The 20476-nt window shown below is 42.6% G+C and overlaps 1 protein-coding gene across 4 annotated transcripts in view; it reads left to right on the top strand.

Annotated features, from left to right (window-relative positions):
- AGPAT3 (1-acylglycerol-3-phosphate O-acyltransferase 3) overlaps positions 1-20476 on the top strand; it is an 89436-nt gene that overhangs the window by 50610 nt on the left and 18350 nt on the right. For 3 of the 4 annotated variants that reach the window (XM_027688840.1, XM_027688837.1, XM_027688838.1), the window contains one exon: positions 18493-18719. In XM_027688840.1, coding sequence (XP_027544641.1) covers positions 18542-18719 — 178 coding nt within the window. In that variant the 5' untranslated portion in view covers positions 18493-18541. Of the gene's footprint in view, positions 1-8793; positions 8806-18492; positions 18720-20476 lie in introns of those variants that run through there. The other variant, XM_027688839.1, reaches the window with a different exon arrangement.

Genomic DNA, 20476 nt, shown 5'->3' with positions numbered 1-20476 from the left:
AATGTGGGGGTTTTTACCAAAGAAAGTACATGTGGTAGGTATATACATGATCACAGTTTAGTTTTTAATTAATTCTGCATGTCTTGAATAAGTAGTGGGGTGTAGTGTGTGCATCTGATATCAGTTACAGTTTTGTGCTGGTACAAATATAAATTTGTGTCCCTGTTATGCATAGGGTGTAGCATGTACACCTCTCTTGTGATTCTTTTTTTTCCTCCCTATTTTGTTCACTCTTAAAATTCTTGACTTGAATCCAGGTCAGATCTGGTTTGCAGGAGAGATTACAATTCTGCACACAGCAGGAATTAGCTGGTATTAGGTCAGATCCTCTTCTTCGACAACCTCAAGGTTCAGTAGAAAATTAATGACATCATCTATTTGCTAGTGAAAAGAAAGCTCATTCAAACCTCTTTGATTAGATATAGATGAGGCTTAGTGTGAGTACCTCCAAGTGCCTTTTTGTCCTTGTTGGTTTGGGTATTTTTAACTCTTTAATTTGTTGATGCTTGAAGAAAGATGACTTTGATAAATATTTTAGTTTAATTTTTTAACATAATTCTGCCCTGTAGGAAGTAACTAGAAAGACTAATTTTTTTTTCTTCTTAAATGTGTTAGTTTGGCTACTGCAATTCCCTTAGAATATCCTAGACAGATCTGGGTGATTAAGATCAGAGATCACCAGTTCAGCAGGGAATCAACTTTGTATATTGAGAGATTAACTCTTTTTTTCCCTGTAATTCCATCTGATCTTTTGCTTCTCCTGGGTTGGAGCACCCTTATTAGCTTGCTGGACAGGACATATTTTGGTTACTTTCTGGACTAGACTTAGTTTGTGCTCTCTAAGGAATTCATCTAAGGAAGCAAAGAAGAGTCTTTGTTCCTCTGGGATTTATGTGGCACCCGGCAGGCCTGGGGCTGGGAAAAAGATAAAAAGGCATTGCTTAGATATGTGAAGGGTGGTGCTCAGGCAGCAGTGAAAGATGATGGAGGGACTACCACAGCCTCCTGAAGTTACAGGCAGCTGTATAGGGCATAATCCAGAGGGCTCATCCATCTCCCAACCACTTCTCCTCACACGATTTCTTCTGATACCAGGTGGGAATTCCTCACAGTACACACTGCAGCAATCCAGTAATGCAAAACTAAATTACACAGAAATTATAAGAGCATAAGACATCACATTTCCTTCTTTGCTCAGTCATTACCGCTTCAGGGAGTTGGTTTGGTAAAGTCTCCCCACAACAAGAGACCCTAAAATAATTGTCCTTTTTCACCAATAAGCAAAAACGTTTAGCATATAAATAACGGACTTATCATTCTGTGTAGGCTTGACATCACTTAATATATAGGATAAACTCATAAGAATCTTTTGCTCTGTTTTTTGTGGGTTTTAATTGACCCATTCCAAGCTACAAAATATTTGAAACAAAATGTGTTCCCTTTCTTTTCCCCCTACTGCCAAATCTGCCCTCTGTTTCAGCTTCTGGCCACCAAAGGAACCTGAAATACTAATGTGTATTTAGTTTGATTAATTGGTGTACTTTGTATTAGAAGTAAAAGTAATATAACATAGTAATTTTACTGTTCCTAGAGCTGCCTTGTAGCTTGAGTGATGTGCCCAAATGCCTGAACTTGCCATGAATGTTTTGATTTCATTAATGCACTCTAAGAGCAAAATAATTCAGATCACAAAGCTTTGGCTGCTGTTGTATTTTGTGCTGCAGCACTGCTAGACTTGCAGTTTTAATGAGCTGCATAATTTCACTGCCCATTTATTTTATTTGCTTATTGACTGCAATTGTGCTTTGCTCTCTGTTTCAGGTGTTCAAAGCAGTAGTTTAGCACGTGATCTCTAATGATGTCTATCTTCATCTTCACTTGGATTTTATTAGCAATTCCCATCACTGTATTTTTGGACTGAATGTGTTGCCTGTTATTTTAGGCACAATAACCTGGAAGTTTCTAATTTGTATGTGCTGAAGGGGTGATTTGCAGGCAGCGAGGGCAGGTTGTTTCTGTGCTGCTGGCCCTGGTTTGCTCTGGGAAATGCTGCAGTGTAAACTATAAACTGGTGAAATGTGGGTTTTGAGCTCTGTTCCTGTCAAATTAGGTCTTGGTTTGTGCTATGTGCTATCTGTGGATAATGTGCCCATAATCTAGGGGCTGCAGTGCTTGAAATATCACCATGTTTGTGTAAAAGCCACTGTGTGCTCTGCTGCTTTATTTAGGCAGCTTAAGCAGAAGCACTGAGAAGATAGGTGTCCTACATTGACTGAGTAGTTGTCTATGAGATAAATGCTAGAGATTAAAACAGCCTATGTCTTCCCAACACACCCGTAGCACCAAACCACGCAATTTTAAGAGCGTAGAGTATTCCATTAAATCAGGAGCCTTGCAGAGAAGTTGAAGCTCTGAGCAGTGTTCTCAATGTGGATTTCACGGGGATTGTTTCTGTGCTGTGGCTGCTGCTCGTGGAAGAATGTGTAGAGTCTTGACTGTCTAACAACTTGATACCCAAAAGATTTTGTCACTGTGCCCATGTCCATAAACCATGAGTTTATCCAGGCTCACATAGCACTGCTGTGTGTTTGAATTTGATGACCTGAAGAGGTTGAGCTTGGCAGATTTTCAGCCTGCTTTGCTATGGAAATAAAATTAGTGTTGTCCTGTTCAAATACATTTCTCTGTCTCTCTCTCCTCAGTGATGTTTGAATGCATTGAGGAGTTTCCAGCCACACTTGGCTGGTAGGTGTCCATGAGGGTGTCTCCAAAATAGCTGGAATCCTACAAGTTTCATAGAAGTAGCCAGGGAGAGAAGAAAGGGGCTGATAAGAACCTCATCCTAAGGAAATGTTATGAAGGCAAAGTTGGGTGTTCTTTGATATGCAGATCTCTACATGAACGTGAGCATGTAAAAGTGTATGTCAACACTGAAATCCAAGTTTGTATGGAACTAGGCTTTTGGAACTACATGCTAAATTCCTTTCTTTGGCAGGCAGCTCTGTAAGCTACTTAAGCTCCTCTCTGCAACCAGAGCAATTGTTATGCACGAACTAAACAGAGATTCCTATATATGGGTCTGAGTTGGAGCTTAGGAAAAACATGAGATATTGAAGGCTGGAGGAAAGATTGAAAGAGCAGCTGTCAACACCACACAGACTGTGTTTTGCTCTTGAACACAACCCAGGTTAACCCCAGGGACTTTGCTGATCAATCCCTGGGCAGTGGTTGCTCTGCCACAGAGCTCTGGTCCGGAGAGGCAGCTCTGTTCCCGTTTCACTGAGGATGTGCAACAGCACAGTTCCCTGGTGGCTGATTCGGTTGCCCTTTGCAAACAAATGATGTCAGACTGTGATATGAGAGAGATATGACTTAGCACTCTGAGACCATGAGAGAGACCAATCATTTTTAATGGTAGCAAAGAGATTAAGTGGAGTGAAACAAATGCTCTAAGTAATACTTAAACTGTCTTAAGAAGGATGAACTCGTTTCAAATCACATCTTAGACCTGCACAGCCGGTAGAGATAAAAATGAATCAGTCTGTGGCTGAGTTACCTGATAGGTGTGTCTGTACTGCAACTGTGATGTCATTAGTTTTAAAGGAGGGGTGAAATGCTTGTAAGAGTGGCCATGGCAACATAAAGCTCACTGCAGGCTGCAAAAACCACCTGGGAAGTGGAGTGAAAACCTCGGGCAATTTGGACTTAATTATCATTGCTGGATGTGCAGTGCCTGCCTTCCTGTAGAGCTCATTGATGACATTTCAGGGAAGAAAGAGGTCTCAAAATGGTTTCTCAGGATTCTATGGAGATTTTGATTGTGGGGTTGTAATTTTACAAGCATTCCTTATTAAAATAAAATACATGGAACAATATAGTTGGGTGGGACCTCTGGAGCATGACATTTGAGTTTGAGGCAGCTTTCAGCTGGGAATATTTCAGAAATGCATTGGTTTTCTCAGGGCTTTATCCAGTTCATGCATATCCAATATTCTGTGAACTGAGATGCCACCTTATTAGTCCGTGTCCAAAGGTGAGTGATAGGTCACTTTTTCTAGAGTTGGCTGCTTGGGAGTGGCCAGTTGACAATGCAAAGCGAACATCGGAAGTTTGGTAGCCTTGAAACTGAAGTAAACCTGGAATCAACCTGTGGATTTTCTTGGTTGGTGGCCTTTTTGCCTGGAAAGGAGAGAATCAGGACATATGCAGGTGTCCCCATTTTGGCCTTGTCTGTGTGAAGTACTGATCTCTCATGCTGCTTTAGGAGTCTGCCAGGCAAACAGATGCCATCAGCAGCTGGAGTCATTCCCCTTCTCCTGCTTGTCCTATAGTCTGAAATATATGTTCACTGGTAATTGTTCAAAGATAATTTCTCTCACATCACTCTCACATACGTATTATGTTTGCTTTCACACAGCCCCATTTATTTATAAAACGAGATGCTGAAAGCAAAAATTTGAGAAAGCAAAGATCGTAAAGTGCTCACAGGAGCTGTCATCCGGGGAAGGGTTGAGGAGACTAACTGGCTGTGTATATGGGAGCAGGTAGGATGACAAAAATGCCATCGGAGTGTAGATATCAAGAATTCATTAACACAGAGGAGAGGGAAAAGCTTTGCAGAGAAAACTAACTAGAAATGATGGTATGAAATGAAATGTCAGGATAAAAAATGTTGTTCTTGAAGTATAATAGCTCTTGTTCAAAACTTCTTCAGCAGAAAACACAATGGAGGAAGCGGCTTGCAATGTCAGAAAATTGATGGGTATTTCAATTCTTGTGAAAGTACTGTAAAAAATAAAACTTGCAAACCATTAGGACACTATTTTGTATCTTGAGTTCAAAAATAGCATCAAGTGCACTTTACTAAGTAGACCATCTTTCTGCTTGGTACATGTATTGCCATGGCGAGGGGAGAATTAAAAACAAAACCTTTGTTCTCGAGAGATCCATTATAGAAGCTGCGCATCTGAAAATAGATGTTTTCGTGGAGAAGGAGATGAGACAAGTCACGGATATTTTAGGTTTACTGCCCTCTTGATACATCTGAGAAATTTTTGGATTGGCCAGTGATTGCTTTGCTCGTCCGCTGGGAGCATGTCTGGTGGAAGGAAGCCGATGTGCAGGGCAGAGCTGAGCAGAGCTGCACCAGCGTGACGTGTGTGTGTGTTTATGGATGCAGCTTCCTTCTGTGCCCAGCGTGTTAGGAAACAAATAAACCAGTTTAGAGAGGGTTTTTTTTCTAGCAATTAGTAAACTCCTCCTGCCTAACTAAGTCCAAGTGTTGTAGCAGAGATAATAACTATGTGGCATGGTAGTAGGTAGCTGTAAGATCGGTGTCAGAACACCAGGTTGTCATTTTACTCTGTGGATTCAGCAAGTGTGGGGGGGAATTAAAGTGATGAGGATTTCTTCTGGCATATAAATAACTCCTGTAGTTGCATGTAGTGAGGGGAGGGAAATAACATGCTAAATATACTGGCATGGAGGTGGAGAGTGATGGATGGAAGACTTGTTCATGTTGTGGATTCAGGGGGATCATGGTCTGGTGGTGATGTTTGTGCTCCTCTCTTCCTGTACTTATCCTCAGTCTCTCAGCTCTTTAACTGTCTGCATTTCAAGGCTGATACCTTCCCCTTTCTCTTAGCTACCTGAGCACTTCTGAATCAGGTTTGGGCATCCTCCCCTTCCTTGGCTCCCTAGGAATGTGAGGGAGCTGCTGTTTTGAGGGAGGTTTGTGCTCTCCCTGTGCACTTCTTGGATTGAATTTACCCTTGACCCCAGGAGTGTCAGTGTCATGCCTCAGGTTTTCTGTCTTGCAGTTGTAAGGCTCACTTTGGAAGTTGCTTCTCCATTCAGGGGAGTGACTGCAAGGCACACCTGGAAGGGTGCACTTTTGTCATTGGGGAAACCATTCACTCATCTGGAAACAGGCAATGTTTTCCAATTGGTGCCTTTTTTATACAATATTTAACTTGTACTTCTTTAAACCCTTCGCCGTTTTCTGAAGAGATTATTGGCGTTAGTGAAATTTATTTGGGCTATGTAGAAAAAAAAGTCCTAATATTTTAAAGGAGTCACTGTGCCAGGTTATTTGTTATTTGCCACTTCAGCTAGCTGCTAGCTTGCCAGTGCTCTGGCCCCTTGCTGTCAGTGAAATTCTCTTCAAGGAGGGTGAAGGCACTCTGAAATTTTTTACCCCTTGGGAATTGTACAAATCGGAGCAGGTGATTCAGAAAAGGATGCTTCAGCAAATCTACTGTGAAATTGTAAATCCCTGCATCAAAAACCAGAAATACTCAAAATTTCTCCCTGAAATAGTTATATTTTAACCTGCTCGGTTCTTTTATAAACACATAATTTTTTTTAACCTGATTAAACTTTAGAATTTGGGACCTAATGAGAGACTTAATTACCAGATACTAGGCAGATGTTAATCTCCAGTTAGAAAGTAGGAGTCAAGGTGATGACATCCTATCTAAGCATGTTACTTTTAAAATATTTTTTAGTGTTTTCCCCGTAGTGTTCATTTAATGCTTAAAAAGTGTCACTATTGATGTCTAGACATAAATCTGACCAAATCCTGTTTTATGGTGCCAGTTGTAACTGTAGTAGCTTCAGGTTTTTGTGTTCACAAAAATGCATTTTCACCTGTGCAGACAAACTGCCTGTCATAATAACTTCACAAAGAATGGAAGGCTTTGGAAGGATATTGAATTACTCTGAAAATCCATTCTGAACAGTATCCTTCTCACTAAAGAGAGCAGCTACAGCCAGAATGTCTTCACTTTAAGAACAAAATTATACTCTAAGGGAAAAAAACAAGACATAAGTGCCAGGGAAAGTCTGGCCCATTTTAAAATTCAGAGACCTCATTTTCTCCCACCTGTTCTTTACTCAGAGACTGCAAGAGGCTCTTTCCTTTTTCAACTCCCAGTTGAGTTTTCAACTTTGAATGAACTAGCTGAAATGAAGAAAATACTCACTACACCTGCTGGCTCTATCAAAACCAGAAGTAATTAAGGCAAAAAGTCTTTCTTCCAAGAGGAACTGAAAATGCTTACATTTGAAGGGAAAATGTCATATCAGCACTTGCTCCATGAGAAAGGTTGAAAATAATAGAGCTGCTAGATCCAGAGTGTGGTTTCCTGGTGGTTAAATCTTGACATGATTTTAAGTCAGGTGGTGCAAAAGTCCTGAGCTTTTCAAAATAGTAAAAGTGCTCTTTTTTTTCCAGCTTTATGAGAAGGTAACTATTTCTGTGATTAATAACATGTTTGTAAGTTTGGGTCTCAGTCCTCTCTCATCACTTTAAGTAGCTGGAATATGTTTCACTTTTTTGATGTCTGGTGGTGTTTTTTTGAAATCAAACTAGAATCCTGTGTTGTATTTATGACTCACAATACCTGCTTATATTGTTGGGTTTGGCAACCTTTGAAGGGGGAGGTTATAAGGATGAGTGTGGGGCTGACTTCCCTCTGTCTGTCCTTTTTGAAAGAAGTGTATATAAAATGTTCATTTTAACTTATTATTACTCTGTAATGGCTAATCTATGCCTTGGCTTAATGGGAAAAAGTCATCTGGCATCAGTCCCTTTTGTGGGAAGGGAAGAGATTTGGTGTTCTCGCCACATTGCCTGAAAAAAAGAAATTTGATGCATCTGTCCAAATGTAAATTTTATCACATATTTGTGGGATTGCTGATACTGTGTAGAACTTGCATAGGTGTTTAAACTGCTGTGTGGGGGAATAAATGAGCTGATTTGAGAAGAGCATTGATTATGGCCAGCCCAGCCTTGTGGCATTACTTGTGAATCATGAAATCCGTGTTCTCCTGGTTTCCACTTCCCACCTTTTCTCTGATTCAGTGCTGATTTTCTATGGACCATTTCTCTCCAAATACCAGCATAACTACGCAGTAAAAATGAAATTCCTTCGGGCCTATAACTGTTAGCCTGGAGATTGCTGATATGACCTGTGCATGTTTTTATATCTGTGTGTATATATGTGTGTGTGTGTGTATAAGTGAAGTGATTTTCAAATCCAAACCTACGTGGAATTCTGCCCTGCTGTAGTGAGACCTGCTGTCAGCTGAGGAGCGTTGTTTGGGGTATCATTATGGTGCTACCCACTGGATCTATAAGACCTCCAGAGCATTCACACTGTGAGCACTAAACCTGGCTAAAATTGGTCATCCCCTCCATCCTTCTCCTTCCAGGGAGAATCGTGTTGCTTCCTGCACCCTCGCCCAAAGGTCTGGGGCCCTCTGTCCCAGGGAAAATGGAGATTTTTCCAACCCTGGCTGCAGGAGTGGGCATCTGTGTTTTCAGCCATTTAATCCCGCTGCTGAGTAGTGGAGAAGTAATTTATGTCTTTTCCATGAGAGAGGGACGTCTCTCAGCATCTCCCGAGGTTTAAAGAAGAGGTGGTGGGGGGGCTATCAGAACAGATCTTGGTGGACAGCTGTGGGCTGTACGCTGTTGCCCCACTCTTTCCATCTCCCACTTGGGCCAGCTGAGACCCAGAAACCTTAAGGCCACACACCAGGGTGGTGCTGCACACAGACTGGTCAGTCGTGAGCAGCAGAGAGCACGAGCAAGTGGACAATGAACAGGTACCTGTGGGGATGTGTTTTGCATCTGCAACGTCCTAAGGCTGTGTGTTGTCACTGAGGAAAGGATTTCCCATGCCTGGGGTGTAACTTTGGGAGTAAGTCAGAAGCATGCAGATACTGTGGCTATAAGAGGTTTGTTGGCCTGTTTTTCATGATGAGCATTCAAAGCTGCTTAAATGTCTTGTGGTGCTGGTGGTGATTTTGGTCACTGCAAGTGCAGAAGTTCAACGATGTGTGAGCTGCTGCTGGGTTGTGCAGTGAGCTCCAGATGGCTCTTGGCTCTCCCAAGTATCCCTTCCCTTGTGTACAGGGGTGAATGGGTGTACTGTGTTCACTAAAGGTCTTCTGCTTGGTTCCCTAACCAAGAATTTCACCTGGAATACTGTGCACAATTCTGGTACCCCCAGCATAAGAAGGACATGGAACTGTTGGAGCAAGTCCAGAGGAGGCCACAAAGTTGGTAAGAGGACTGGAGCGCTTCCCCTATGAAGACAGGCTGAGAAAGTTGTGGCTGTTCAGCCTGGAGAAGAGAAGGTTGTGTGGAACACCCTCCAGTCTCTGAAGAGGCCTGCAAGGAAGCCAGACAGGGACTCTTCATCAGGAACTATGGTGACAGGACGGGGGGAATGGCTTCAAACAGGTTTGATATATGGAAGAAATTCTTCCCTGTGAGGGTGGTGAGGCGCTGGCAGAGGTTGCTCAGAGAAGCTGTGGCTGCCCCACCCCAGAAAGTGTTCAAGGCCAGGTTGGATGGAGCTCTGAGCACCCTGGTCTAGCGGAAGGTGTCCCTGCCCATGGCAGGAAGGTTGGAACTGGATGACCTGTAAGGTCCCTTCCAATCCAAATCATTCTGTGAAGTCCTTTCTTAGATGTCACTGATGAGTGAACCTGTCTGTAAAAAAAAAGGGATGCAAGAGCATCCCAATACTGCTTGGCAGGTACTGCATCCCAGTATTGTGCAGCATCTGCCTCACTGGAAACTGGGCAGCACACCCTGCTCCTGCACTGGGAGTGAAATTGCAGAGAGCAGTTGGCAGGACAGAAAATATTTGTCTGTCCTTTGAAGAACTGGAGTGGACCTGTTAGACCTGCTGGAGTGTGCCGAGTTCTCCAACAGCTTCTCCCAGGCTGCTTTAGCTCTCAGAGTCTGTGCGAGCTGGAAGTTTGACAGTGTTTTTCAGAACTCTGGGTTGACATACAAACTGAACAGCAGATGGGCAGGCAGTGCCTGTAATGCTGTGCACAGTGATTGAATGGCACAAATCTGCTGTGGCACCCAGCAGGCCTCTTGCACAGGCCTGGGGATTTGTTGGTGTGTGTGACAGAAAGAGGAGAATATAACATGAGGGAAGGAATAGGGAACTGGGGAGCTGGCAAGGATTAGCATCCTGCTTCTCCATTGGGGCAGTTTTATCTAAAGTGGCAAAGGGGGGAGAATAGCTGCCCTCAAACAAACAGAAGGGGCCAGGAGAAGGTTTAAAAGCTCCAAAGAGAAGGAACAAGTCTGGCAGAAGGTGTTTGACAATCATTTCTGAGTGAGTCACGCTTAACTGTCTGTCTGGAGCCACAAGGAATTTGCAAAACTGGATAATTGTTCCTATTTATTTCTTAAAATATACAGAACATGACAGTGTTCTAGCTCGTGTGCTTCAGTGTAAATGTCTTGCAGTGAGCTGGTATTTTCCCCTGGTTTTATCTCCTTTTTTTTTTTATTTTAAATTGCAGTCTTGCTTATCTTCTCCCACTCCATCTAAGAGCCAGGCCTGTTCCTTCTATGTCTTGTTGTGCCAACAGGCTGGTGGGAGTCTGGATTCCCCTTGCCCTGGGTCAATGGCTCATGTCTCTCTGTGCTTTCCACTAGAGATGAAACCAGGAGTAATGTGTGTCTGTCTGCCTTTGGTTTTCAAAATCAGGCTAACTGTATGCCTTGTGGAGCAAGATAAGTTACAGGGTGGCTTCTTTTCACTCTTGGTAGCAAGCAGGTAAAAGAAAGAACTTGAACTCAGGGCTTGCAGTTGGGTAAACCTTTGTAATCGGTAATATTCAAGTTTAACACAAGGTTTATTAAGGCTGAGTTCTATAGGGGCTCTCACAAGTACCTGTAAATACACATATACCCACAAAACCCATCTTTACCTATGAGGAATGAGGCAAACTTGCCAAATTTGCAATTATTATCTAATCTAAATTTAATATGCAATTAAGGTTTTGTAATTATAGCTTTAGGGAAAATTAATTTTGTGCTGTTTATACTGAAACAAAAGTGTGAGGCAGCAGACTGAAGGATGACAAGCGTGTGTATCCAGGGGAGAAACAGCAGGCAAACACCTACAAGCAGTTGTAAATGACAGACTCTAATAGGAGCTATCCTAAGTTTACTAAACCACAAGGCAATGTTTGTCTTCCTGAAATACAAACAAATTGCATGCACAACCAAGTTTTGAAGCAGTGGGATGCCTTCACTGGAAAGCTCGGTGCAGAACCCTGGGATGTCTTGGAAGTATGGAAGGCCGGAAATGTGTGGAAAAAATGATGTCAGGTTTGGTGATACTCAGCCATGGCATCAAAGTTGCCTGGGCTGGTTTTACTCATGACAGAATCCCTCTGGTTTCCCTGTTGTGAGCAGAAAATCCTTATGAAAATATCATTGTTTTCTTAGTCAATAAAGAGATGCTTGCAGGGAGAGAAATTCTTCAAGCAGTTCTGCTTCCTTGTGGTGGTTGTCTTGCAGCCAGCAGATTTCTAAGCAAGAGAGAATTCATTTTAGTTATCCAATCCATTTGTTCAAATAGAGGCAGAGTTAACTAAGGGTGTATGCTGAGGAGAAATTAAATTTGTGCTCACTTGCTCTCCCTTTTTTTTTATGTGCCAAGTACAATAAAAGGAAATGGTTGAAATTAAATTTGGGAAACAGCCATTTTAATATGGCTTGTGTTTTCAGTTGTAATACTGTAGCAAGAAGTTAGAAAAATATAATTTCATACCTAGCAGTGGCATAAGCACAGTGCTCTCTACAGCTGGCGAGGAGGCTTAATCATGTCAGTAACACTGCATTTAGGGCAGGGAAGAGGGAAAACTGACCCTCAAATGCAGTGATGTGTAGTATTGAGAGCTGTTTTATCCCCTTCAGGTTCCACTGAGTTGTTTAAATATTTTTCTTTGCTTTGTTTGTAAAATCTCTGTTCTTCTGTCTACAGAAATACAAGTTAAACAAGTGGTTATCTTGGGTTTTTTGTTTGTTTGGGTTTTTTGGGGTTGGGTTTGTTTTTTTTTTTTTGGTACCTTGATAGGAAGCTGCCCCACATTTTAAAATCAGGAAGGAGTGGAGGCCTGATAGTCCCACATTTTGAAAAGGAGCCCCAAGGCTGAAGTTCCAATAGGAAACAGACTAATCTCATCAAAAATCTCTACAGATACCAAGCCAAACCTATTGACACTAGTGGAAAGTTCTATGACTTGATGGACTTTAGATCAAGACCAAAATAATTAATGTATTTCAGGTGGGTAGTGGTGATAATCTCTCATTCTTGACCTTTTCTGGAAACTGGCTGTGGTGCTGTTTCAAAGCCAAGATTGACAAAATTTCAAGGAATAAGTTCTCATCTAACTTCATGATGGTAACTCAGCAACATTTTTTCTTTTTGAGATCATATTCCTGGTTCTTGCAATTCGAAAGATCTTTGTGACCTCAGTTTAGCTTAAGGTTCTCTTCCATACACTTCAATTTTAAAAATTCGTGACAAGCAGGATTTTTAATGAACTCTGAATCAGCCTTGGATCTTGCAGAGGCATGTGCAGGAAAATTAGACCTATACTGTGTGAGAAACTAAGGTAATCTTTCTCCTGTGCTTATGTTTAAAAGGCTGGGTCTGTAGTAGACAGTTTGTAATGCTGTGTGGGGTGCAATTGAGCAGATCTCTATTTTTGCAGCTTATCTGGAGAATCCCTAGTACAGACTGTTCAAGAGGATACCAAAGCTGTTGTTATACCATATTTCCCAATTTGCTGTACTGACTCACTGCTGTTGGTCTGTGTTTTCTAGCCTACTTAGACAGCTGTGGTTGCCAGTGGTTCAACTAAAACTTCTAAAATAAATCATGCCTGAGTGGAGACTGCTTTTAGTGGCGCCATGGCAGAGTGGGCAGGAGCCTCAGGTTGCTTTTGTGGAGTCTGGGGCAAAGCCCTGGATAAATACTCTCTCTGCTGGTTTTGTATGACTTCTGCATCACGGGGGTCAGGCTCCCAAATTCCTCATCCCAGAAAGAGATGTGATACAGTGCAGGAAGTGGATTACTATAAATTATAATATTATATTCTTTATATGCAATATAATATTCTTCATGAATATTTTTCCTATATCAGGGTTATTTGCTATGAGTATATAATTTCACTTTTAAAAGCTGGGTAGCCACTACACTTCTGTCTTTTAGCTACAAAAGTATTGTGTATTCTGCAAGGAAAAATTATTTCTTAGAGGTAACTGATGTAATTAGCATTGAGCACAACTCATAAGATGTTCAACATATTTTTGTGTGGCATGTCCCTGAATTGTGGAGGAAAATAACCTGCTGCCCCTGTGGCAATGTGGTACTTCTGGGGGATGCTCAAATATCCAGATTGGGATCTGGACTTTTAATTATCTGCCAAACAGGTTTAGGGAGGGGCATTGGAATCTTTCCTTCTTATCTCTGCCTCAACTTTTGAGCAGCTGCTTAGTATTCTTGTGTTTTCTGATCTCGTAGGGAGAGATGAGGAAATACACACTTATGTTAGTGGTTTTCTTGGTTTTGAAAGAGAAATAGCCTGAGCTGGGTCATCAGAGAAATTTGGAGGGTAGAAAGTGTACTGAGAGAAGAGGCATTTTCATTTATCCTGACTGCTGCTGATTGTATGTGTCCCCTTACTCATGAAGCAGCTCGTGGAACAGAAAGATCTCACTTTGAATGAAAAATAGGTTTGAATCTTCCTTGTATGTTTTCGATGAGCAGAGTTTGTAGAATTCTGAAAAATGGTGAGGAAACTCCATATGGGCAACAAAATGCTTTTTATGTACTGCTTCTGACTTGCAATATCATTAGACTTTCTTCATAGACAGGGTTTGCCAAGTTTATGCAGACATCAAGGAGGGTTACAAAACTGCTTGTGAAAAATACAGTATTTTAAAATATGATGGTAAAAGGTAGAATTCAGTGTTGTGAGAATTTCACTCATTCCTCAGCTAGCAAAAGTGTTACGAGGTAGATAAAATAGAAGAAATCAGAGTGGGGGCAGGACATTCAGTGCAAAAGATGTCTGTAATTAGTTTCATCAGTGGAGGTAAATGTGGCAGAGTGGAAGCAGCTGGAAAATGGCAAAGGCATGCTCAGAAAAACTACATGGCAAAAGGCTAGAGGTGTAGGTACTGGCTGGCACAGTTTTTGTTGTTGTCAAACACATTATTCCTCACTGGGTTGGAATATTAGAATCAGGGGAGCAGTTTCTAATTTCATGCTCAAATTATGCAAACATGATGAACTTCAGAGGACTTGTACACACATGACAGCAATAAATTAATTAAAACCTGGAGTTCAAAGTGGATATGCTGTCTTATAGAATGATTAATGGCTTAATTTTTAATTTTGAGTTCATAAATATCTATGTTTCATGGAATGCTGTAATGTGCATGTTGTGCATCAGGGTTTTTTTTAAGCTGATTTCTTAATGAAATGGGGCTGATGCAATCATGCTCCTCTGTCATTCTCCCTTCTAATGGCTCATTTCCCCAAGTCAGGTCTGTTCTGCCTGTGACTGTAATCAGAGTGATTTCTCCCTGCCCTTATCTCCACCCAGGAGCCTTTTTTTCACATTTTCTCTCCCCTGTCCAGCTGAAGAGGGGAGTGATAGAGCTGCCTTGGTGGACCTGGCATCCAGCCAGGGTCAATCTACCACACCAAGAAAACCATAGGATATCTGCCTCCTTTCCCTTTACTTGAGATGTATATAAATAAAGGAGGGAGCCCCAAAGGATTCAAAGCATTTAAGAACTTTTTCATCTGGGCATATAGAAAATCGAGGCCAGGTTGGATGGGGCTCTGAGCAACCTGGTCTTGTGGAATGTGTCCCCACCCGTGGCAGGGGGGTTGCAACTAGATGATATTTAAGATTTCTTCCAACCCAAATGATTCTATGACCCTGTGATCAATACTGTGGGGAGAGGTCTCTGACTTTATGGAAGTCAAACAGCCCTGTGAGGTCAGGCACTAAAAGGCAATGAAAGTCATCTTTCGTTTGAGCTGGGTTTTACCCTGGTGCTGGCTGGCAGTGTGGCTGTGAAAAGCAGGAACTTGGTGAGGATGTGAGAGCCAGGAGAGTCCTAAAGTTGCCCACAATTCTCAGTGTGGCTCTGCAGCAGGAAATGGAGGTTTTGTGGTGAAGGGTCAATGTTGAGAAGTTACAAAGTGTTTTAGGAAAAGAAGGGTGAAAATAAGATTTCACCAGCAGGTCTTTGACTATGCAAATGATATGGGTAGACTTAAAAAAAAAAAAAAGAAAAAATTAATCCTGCTGAGACTTGCTGTCTTAGACTGGGGCAGATGTTTACTTGCTAGACACTTCCCTTAGCTGATCTTAGTATATGTGTCAGATGCAGAAGTGGTGCTTCTCCTCATTCCAGCAAATACTCATTTCCCTATCCCTCTCCCAGCCTGACCATGGGATTCAAGAGAACAGCTGCTGACCACCTTTTGCCTGTCGCCCTGCCCCTAAATTGCCTGGCTGTCCTACATGGGCAGGAATGCAGAAAACTGAAGAACTCCTGGATTAACTACTAATTATCTTAAAAGTCAAATACAGCTAAGTGAGGGATTGCCAAAAGGAGGCTGGCAGGTTCTGTATCCAGCGTGGAAACTGGAAGGATTGGACAAGACCAACCCATAATTTAGTTGGTCGTTGTCCGTTTTAGGAAGTGCAAGTAAACCAGCTGTGCTTTGTAGAGCAATTGTGCGAGCACTGTGATAGGAAAGTGCTGGAGAGGAACCAGCCATGCTGTGGCTGCTGTTCTTTGCCCTGTAGCAGGACTGGTCAGGCTCACAGCCCCCAGACATACAGGGGTGCAATGAACCCAGGTGCTGCTGCATGGGGCAGCTGTGCTGTGTCACCAGCCGGGGTCACACAGCTCTGGGCTCCCACCCTTCCCCTGTACTCGGCACTGGGGAGGCTACCCCAATGCTGAGGGAGCTGGAGGTGTTTAGTATGTATAAAAGGAGACTTGGGGATGACCTTATTGCTCTCTACAACTCCCTGAGAGGAGGTTGTAGCCATGTGGGGTTCAGGCTCTTCTCCCAGGCAACTGCACACAGGACAAGAGGAAATGGCCTCAAGCTGTGCCAGGGGGGTTTCAGGTTGGACATCAGGAGGAATTTCTTCCTGGAAAGGGTTGTCAGACATTGGAACAGGCTGCCCAGGGAGGTGGTACCATCCCTGCAAGTGTTCAAGAAACAACTGGATGTGGCACTCAGTACCATGGTCTAGTTGACAGGGTGGTGATCAGTCAGATGTTGGGCTCGATGATTTTGGAGGTCTTTTTCAACCTTAATGATTCAGTGGTGACCAGCACGTGGGGCAGGATGACGGTGCAAGACTGATGAATCCTGTTTTCCATGTGTAACAGAACTGGAGGAGCAACCTGCTGCAATGTAAAAAGGGATGTGCCCTTTTGGGTCCGTAGCACCGCAATGTCTTTAATGTGAGGACAAATGCCAGAGTGCTCCAGACTTTGCTCAAAATGAAGAGGCTGTGGAAGTAGAGCCAAACTGTTTTATTTGAGGACAATACTTGACATTTCAATTTTTCCTTGTGCCATCTGTGTGCTCTTTGGGCCCCAGTCTGAAAGGGGCCAAGCTGGGCATTGAGAGACACTAATGACTGTGATAGACAGAATCACAGAATTATTTAGGTTGGAAAAACCTCCAAGATCGAGTCCAACCTTTGCATGGTCTGACACTAGACACAGTCATCAGCAAAGCTGCTTTCACGTGGCTGTACAGAAGGCAAGTAGGGACTCAGAAAATAGTTGAGAGGGAATTGTTCTTTTCTTGTTTGTTTGAACTGGCTTTTGCAATAAACCAGGGGAAGAGAATGGTCTTGGAAGTGAAGAACTTGGTATATAATGTTTGACAGTATTTATTAGAACACGCCAGTGGAGAAGATAAATGAACCCATTGCTGTGTTGGGAAGTTACTGAACCACCATGGCTACAGTGATGTGTGAACATGGGTGTTTTGGCTGTGTGAGACAACTGTGCCTTGCAACCTTTAGGGGAGGGAGGAGGAAGGAGGGTTCCACTTGTTTCTTTTTAAACAGAAGTCTCTGCTTCCAAACAGCTGTTCTGAAAGTAATTTATTAGTGGAAGAAATGTTTCTTTCATTCTTACCCGAAAACACTGGGAGAACGTAGATTGTTTATCATAAGCTTCAACATTATTCAACTTGCTTTGCTTTGCTTTCTGTGGTAGAGACAATATTGGCTATATTGAAACATGTTTTTTTCCCCCTGTAATGTGCTTCTGAAGTGGGTAGATTACTAATGATGCAAATGGATGCTAATTGTGCAAAAACTAGATACTCTGTGCTTTGAAAGGCAGTACCTGATTTGTAGAAGTGATGGTAGAAAACAAGCTTTCACAAGTAAAATTGCTGTACAGTTTTATAAATAGCAGCATACTATAAGCAGGTGGCAGGTGAAAAGGGTTTGATTCCTCACAGCTGGCAGGTACTTTATTTTTGGACATGGGGTCCACATCACCTTCGGATGCTTGACTGGTGAAAAGTGTTTGTTACCATCTGCTGGTTTATCTGGTCATTTGCAACATTTATGAAAGCTGAGAAAGAAAATTGTCAGCAAGCTTTGGCTGTGGCAGAAAATCAGGGTCATGCTTCTGGTTTTTGGGTGAGAATTGGAGGCTGTGGTTCGACAGCCTGGTTGGCCTTGTCATAGGACTTCTAGTATCCACAGGTCAAAAAGGCCAGTGCCAGATAACGCAGAGTTTGGAATAAACTCAGTTTGGTGTCTTGGTTGATACATTTTGTTGGGTTAACTTTGTGCTGATAGGATTTGTAGTGAATCAGGCTCTGTCTAAGTTCCTGTGACTTTCTGCTGTTTCTGCACCTGTTATAAATATGGCATGTGCTCAAAGTTAAGTGCTCTGGCTAATTTAGTGGAATCAAGATTCTGTGTCAAAGCCCTTTCCAGATCAAGTTTGTACTGCTACATAACCTAAGGCTTTTTTGTTATTCCACTTCCACCCCCCCATGCTAGCTGGTATATTTGATTATGGACTTGCGGCTTGACAAAGTGAGAAGTTATTAAACCTGCTCCAGCATGGCGTTTGGGTGTGGGAATACCTAATTTCCATTTCCATGCCTTAGTGTTTGCCGGACTGATGCTCTGTGTGACCAGCCCTGCTCTTTTCAGGGCTGAGGTTGCTGTAGCAGTTCAGGGACAGCACCTCTGAAGGTACAGCAGTCGCTGTGCAGCTTGTTTACCCATCAGGGCTCAGCGGCTCACTGTGACTGCAGGGCTCTGTGTTCCTCCCAGCATTAAATCCAATTATGTGATCTTTGTTTGAAGGGAGGTGTGAGATTTGTCTTCAGCAAACAATAATCTTCTTGGTGGGCTGTGAATTGTAAATAATGATTCCTTCCTATTTTTGGAAGCGATTTGCACCCGTCACCAGTTTATTAGGACCTGAATGAGGCAGGCTTGGAGAGCAGAGTGTTTATTGGGCTGAGTGCCTCTTCTTGCTGAAGTTGCATGGACTGTTGCATGGCTTTTGCTTTGTCCTTCCTCAGGGCTTGTAAATCCACACTCCATTTGACTCTTTTGTTTGTTTGTTTTCTCTTTCAGGACAGTTATTCTGAGTGACGGTCCTTGCTCACGCTTCTGAGTGGTTATCATGGGCTTCATTGCCTTTCTGAAGACCCAGTTCATAGTTCACCTCCTCATTGGGTTCGTCTTTGTTGTGAGTGGACTGATCATTAACTTCATTCAACTATGCACGCTAGTCCTCTGGCCCATAAACAAGCAGTTTTATCGCCGAGTAAACTGTCGCCTTGCCTATTCCCTTTGGAGCCGTGAGTATGCCTGAAGGGGATGTGAGGGCTGGGCGTGGGGAGGGGAGAGGGTTTTCCTGTTTTCTGCTTTTGTTAATCACAGGAAAATGTGTATGCTTATGTATATGGATACACACAGAGAGGAGAGAGAGAGAGAAATGATAGGTTAGATGTTCGACTCTTTCAGGGCAGTTCAAAACAGCCATTTTTTTCTGAAATATTGGGAAATCACACAGAAGTCAAGGGGCTGATATATATTGTCACTCTATCATTCAACAAAGTGGGAATTAAAGCTCCTCCCCACCATCAACTCTATCTGGACTGATAGGAATTGCTGATTCTGTCTCAGTGCCATCTTCATCCGGCATCAGAGCCCGTGCTGAGTGAAGGGAAAGGGAGAATTCTGAGACTGGCTCAGGTACTGAGAGCACGTGGGATATTCACCACTCAGGAGCCCAAGTCGATTGTATGCTCTGGAGGGGGAGTGGTCTGTCTTAGAGTCTATAGTGTAGATGTCTATGTAGCTGAACTGTGTGACAGCTCCAGAGTCCTTTTACACGCTACAATGTCTGTCTCTGATGCCAGGGTCTCCTCTTGGGAGCAATGTCACTCTTTTCTTCTGCCTGTGGGTCAGCTTGACAGTCAGTTCAACTGCTTTGCTCTCCTCTTTCAGACCTTTGCAAAACTTCCTCCCCGTGGATGGCTTTTTTTTTTTTTTTTCCCCTCCTCACAGAGCTTAGCAGGGGGTTTGATTTCTGAAATGAGTGTTTGGAAGGCTCCTTAGCCCAAATGTCACCTCCTGTTTCAGCAGTGAATCATCTAATCGGTTTCCACTCTCCATCCCCTCCCACTATGCACGGCCACTTACCTTAGTGCTCAGCTCAGCATCCAACTCCCACTTTGGCTAAATGAGTCACCACAGTCAGTACTGAAATTGCAGTTGAGCAGTCCACTGACAGGCACCCACATTTCATAAGTCATCGATGTGAAGTACTACCAACAAAACCTCTCCAAAGTGTCTAGTTTGGTTTCTTTTTAACCTTGTTCTTGTCCTTGCTGTGCCTACTGAGAATGTTGCCTGAGAAGTACAGGAGAAAGGAAATTAAATAGAGTGGCAGGCAAGCTGTCAGGAGTAAAGGTATTGTAATGGAATAGCTTAGGAGAAACTTAAAATTTAGTTGGAGGAGAACTTAAAATTTGGTTGGAGCAGAGTGGAGGTGTATGGGATTTTTTATATTTAATTTGCTTGTAAGGATTTCCTAATGTGCTTTTAATAATCTAGAATCTAATTCCTTCCTGAAAACTATTGTTGCACTAACAGTCTTGTGTTTCTCAGGATATGAGCTGCTTGTTCCTCTAAGGCTTGTAGGTTCAACCTTCTACAAGTTAGCATTGTGTATTAAAAAAAAATCACATTTTAAATGCTGCTATCTCAGGTCTTCTAAACACTGAAATAACCCACACTATTGTTCAGAGAGGTTTGGAGAAGCTGAATAGATAATTGGGTTGTACCCAGAATAGCCCCCAGTGTATAGCCTGTGATAAATTAACTCATTGAGAAATTAAACTGTGAAAATTAATGCAAATGTTATATGGGATTGCAGAGTGCTGATGGCCTGTAATGGAAAAGCTGACAGAATATGCACTTCAATTGTGATTTATACCAAATTAAGTAAGCCATGTAAATGCAGCAGCTCAAATGTTGCTATTCATAATGAAATATATGTCACTATGGGGAAGCCTTTTGGCCATGAACCTGTAGGTTGGTGTTCTGTTCT

This window comes from Neopelma chrysocephalum, unplaced genomic scaffold (genome assembly GCF_003984885.1).
Source record: "Neopelma chrysocephalum unplaced genomic scaffold, ASM398488v2 Primary Assembly neopelma1_76, whole genome shotgun sequence".
NCBI classification, from domain to species: Eukaryota; Metazoa; Chordata; class Aves; order Passeriformes; family Pipridae; genus Neopelma; species Neopelma chrysocephalum.
The sequence above is the reverse complement of the archived record's forward strand: the minus strand, read 5'-3'. Positions and strand labels throughout refer to the sequence as shown.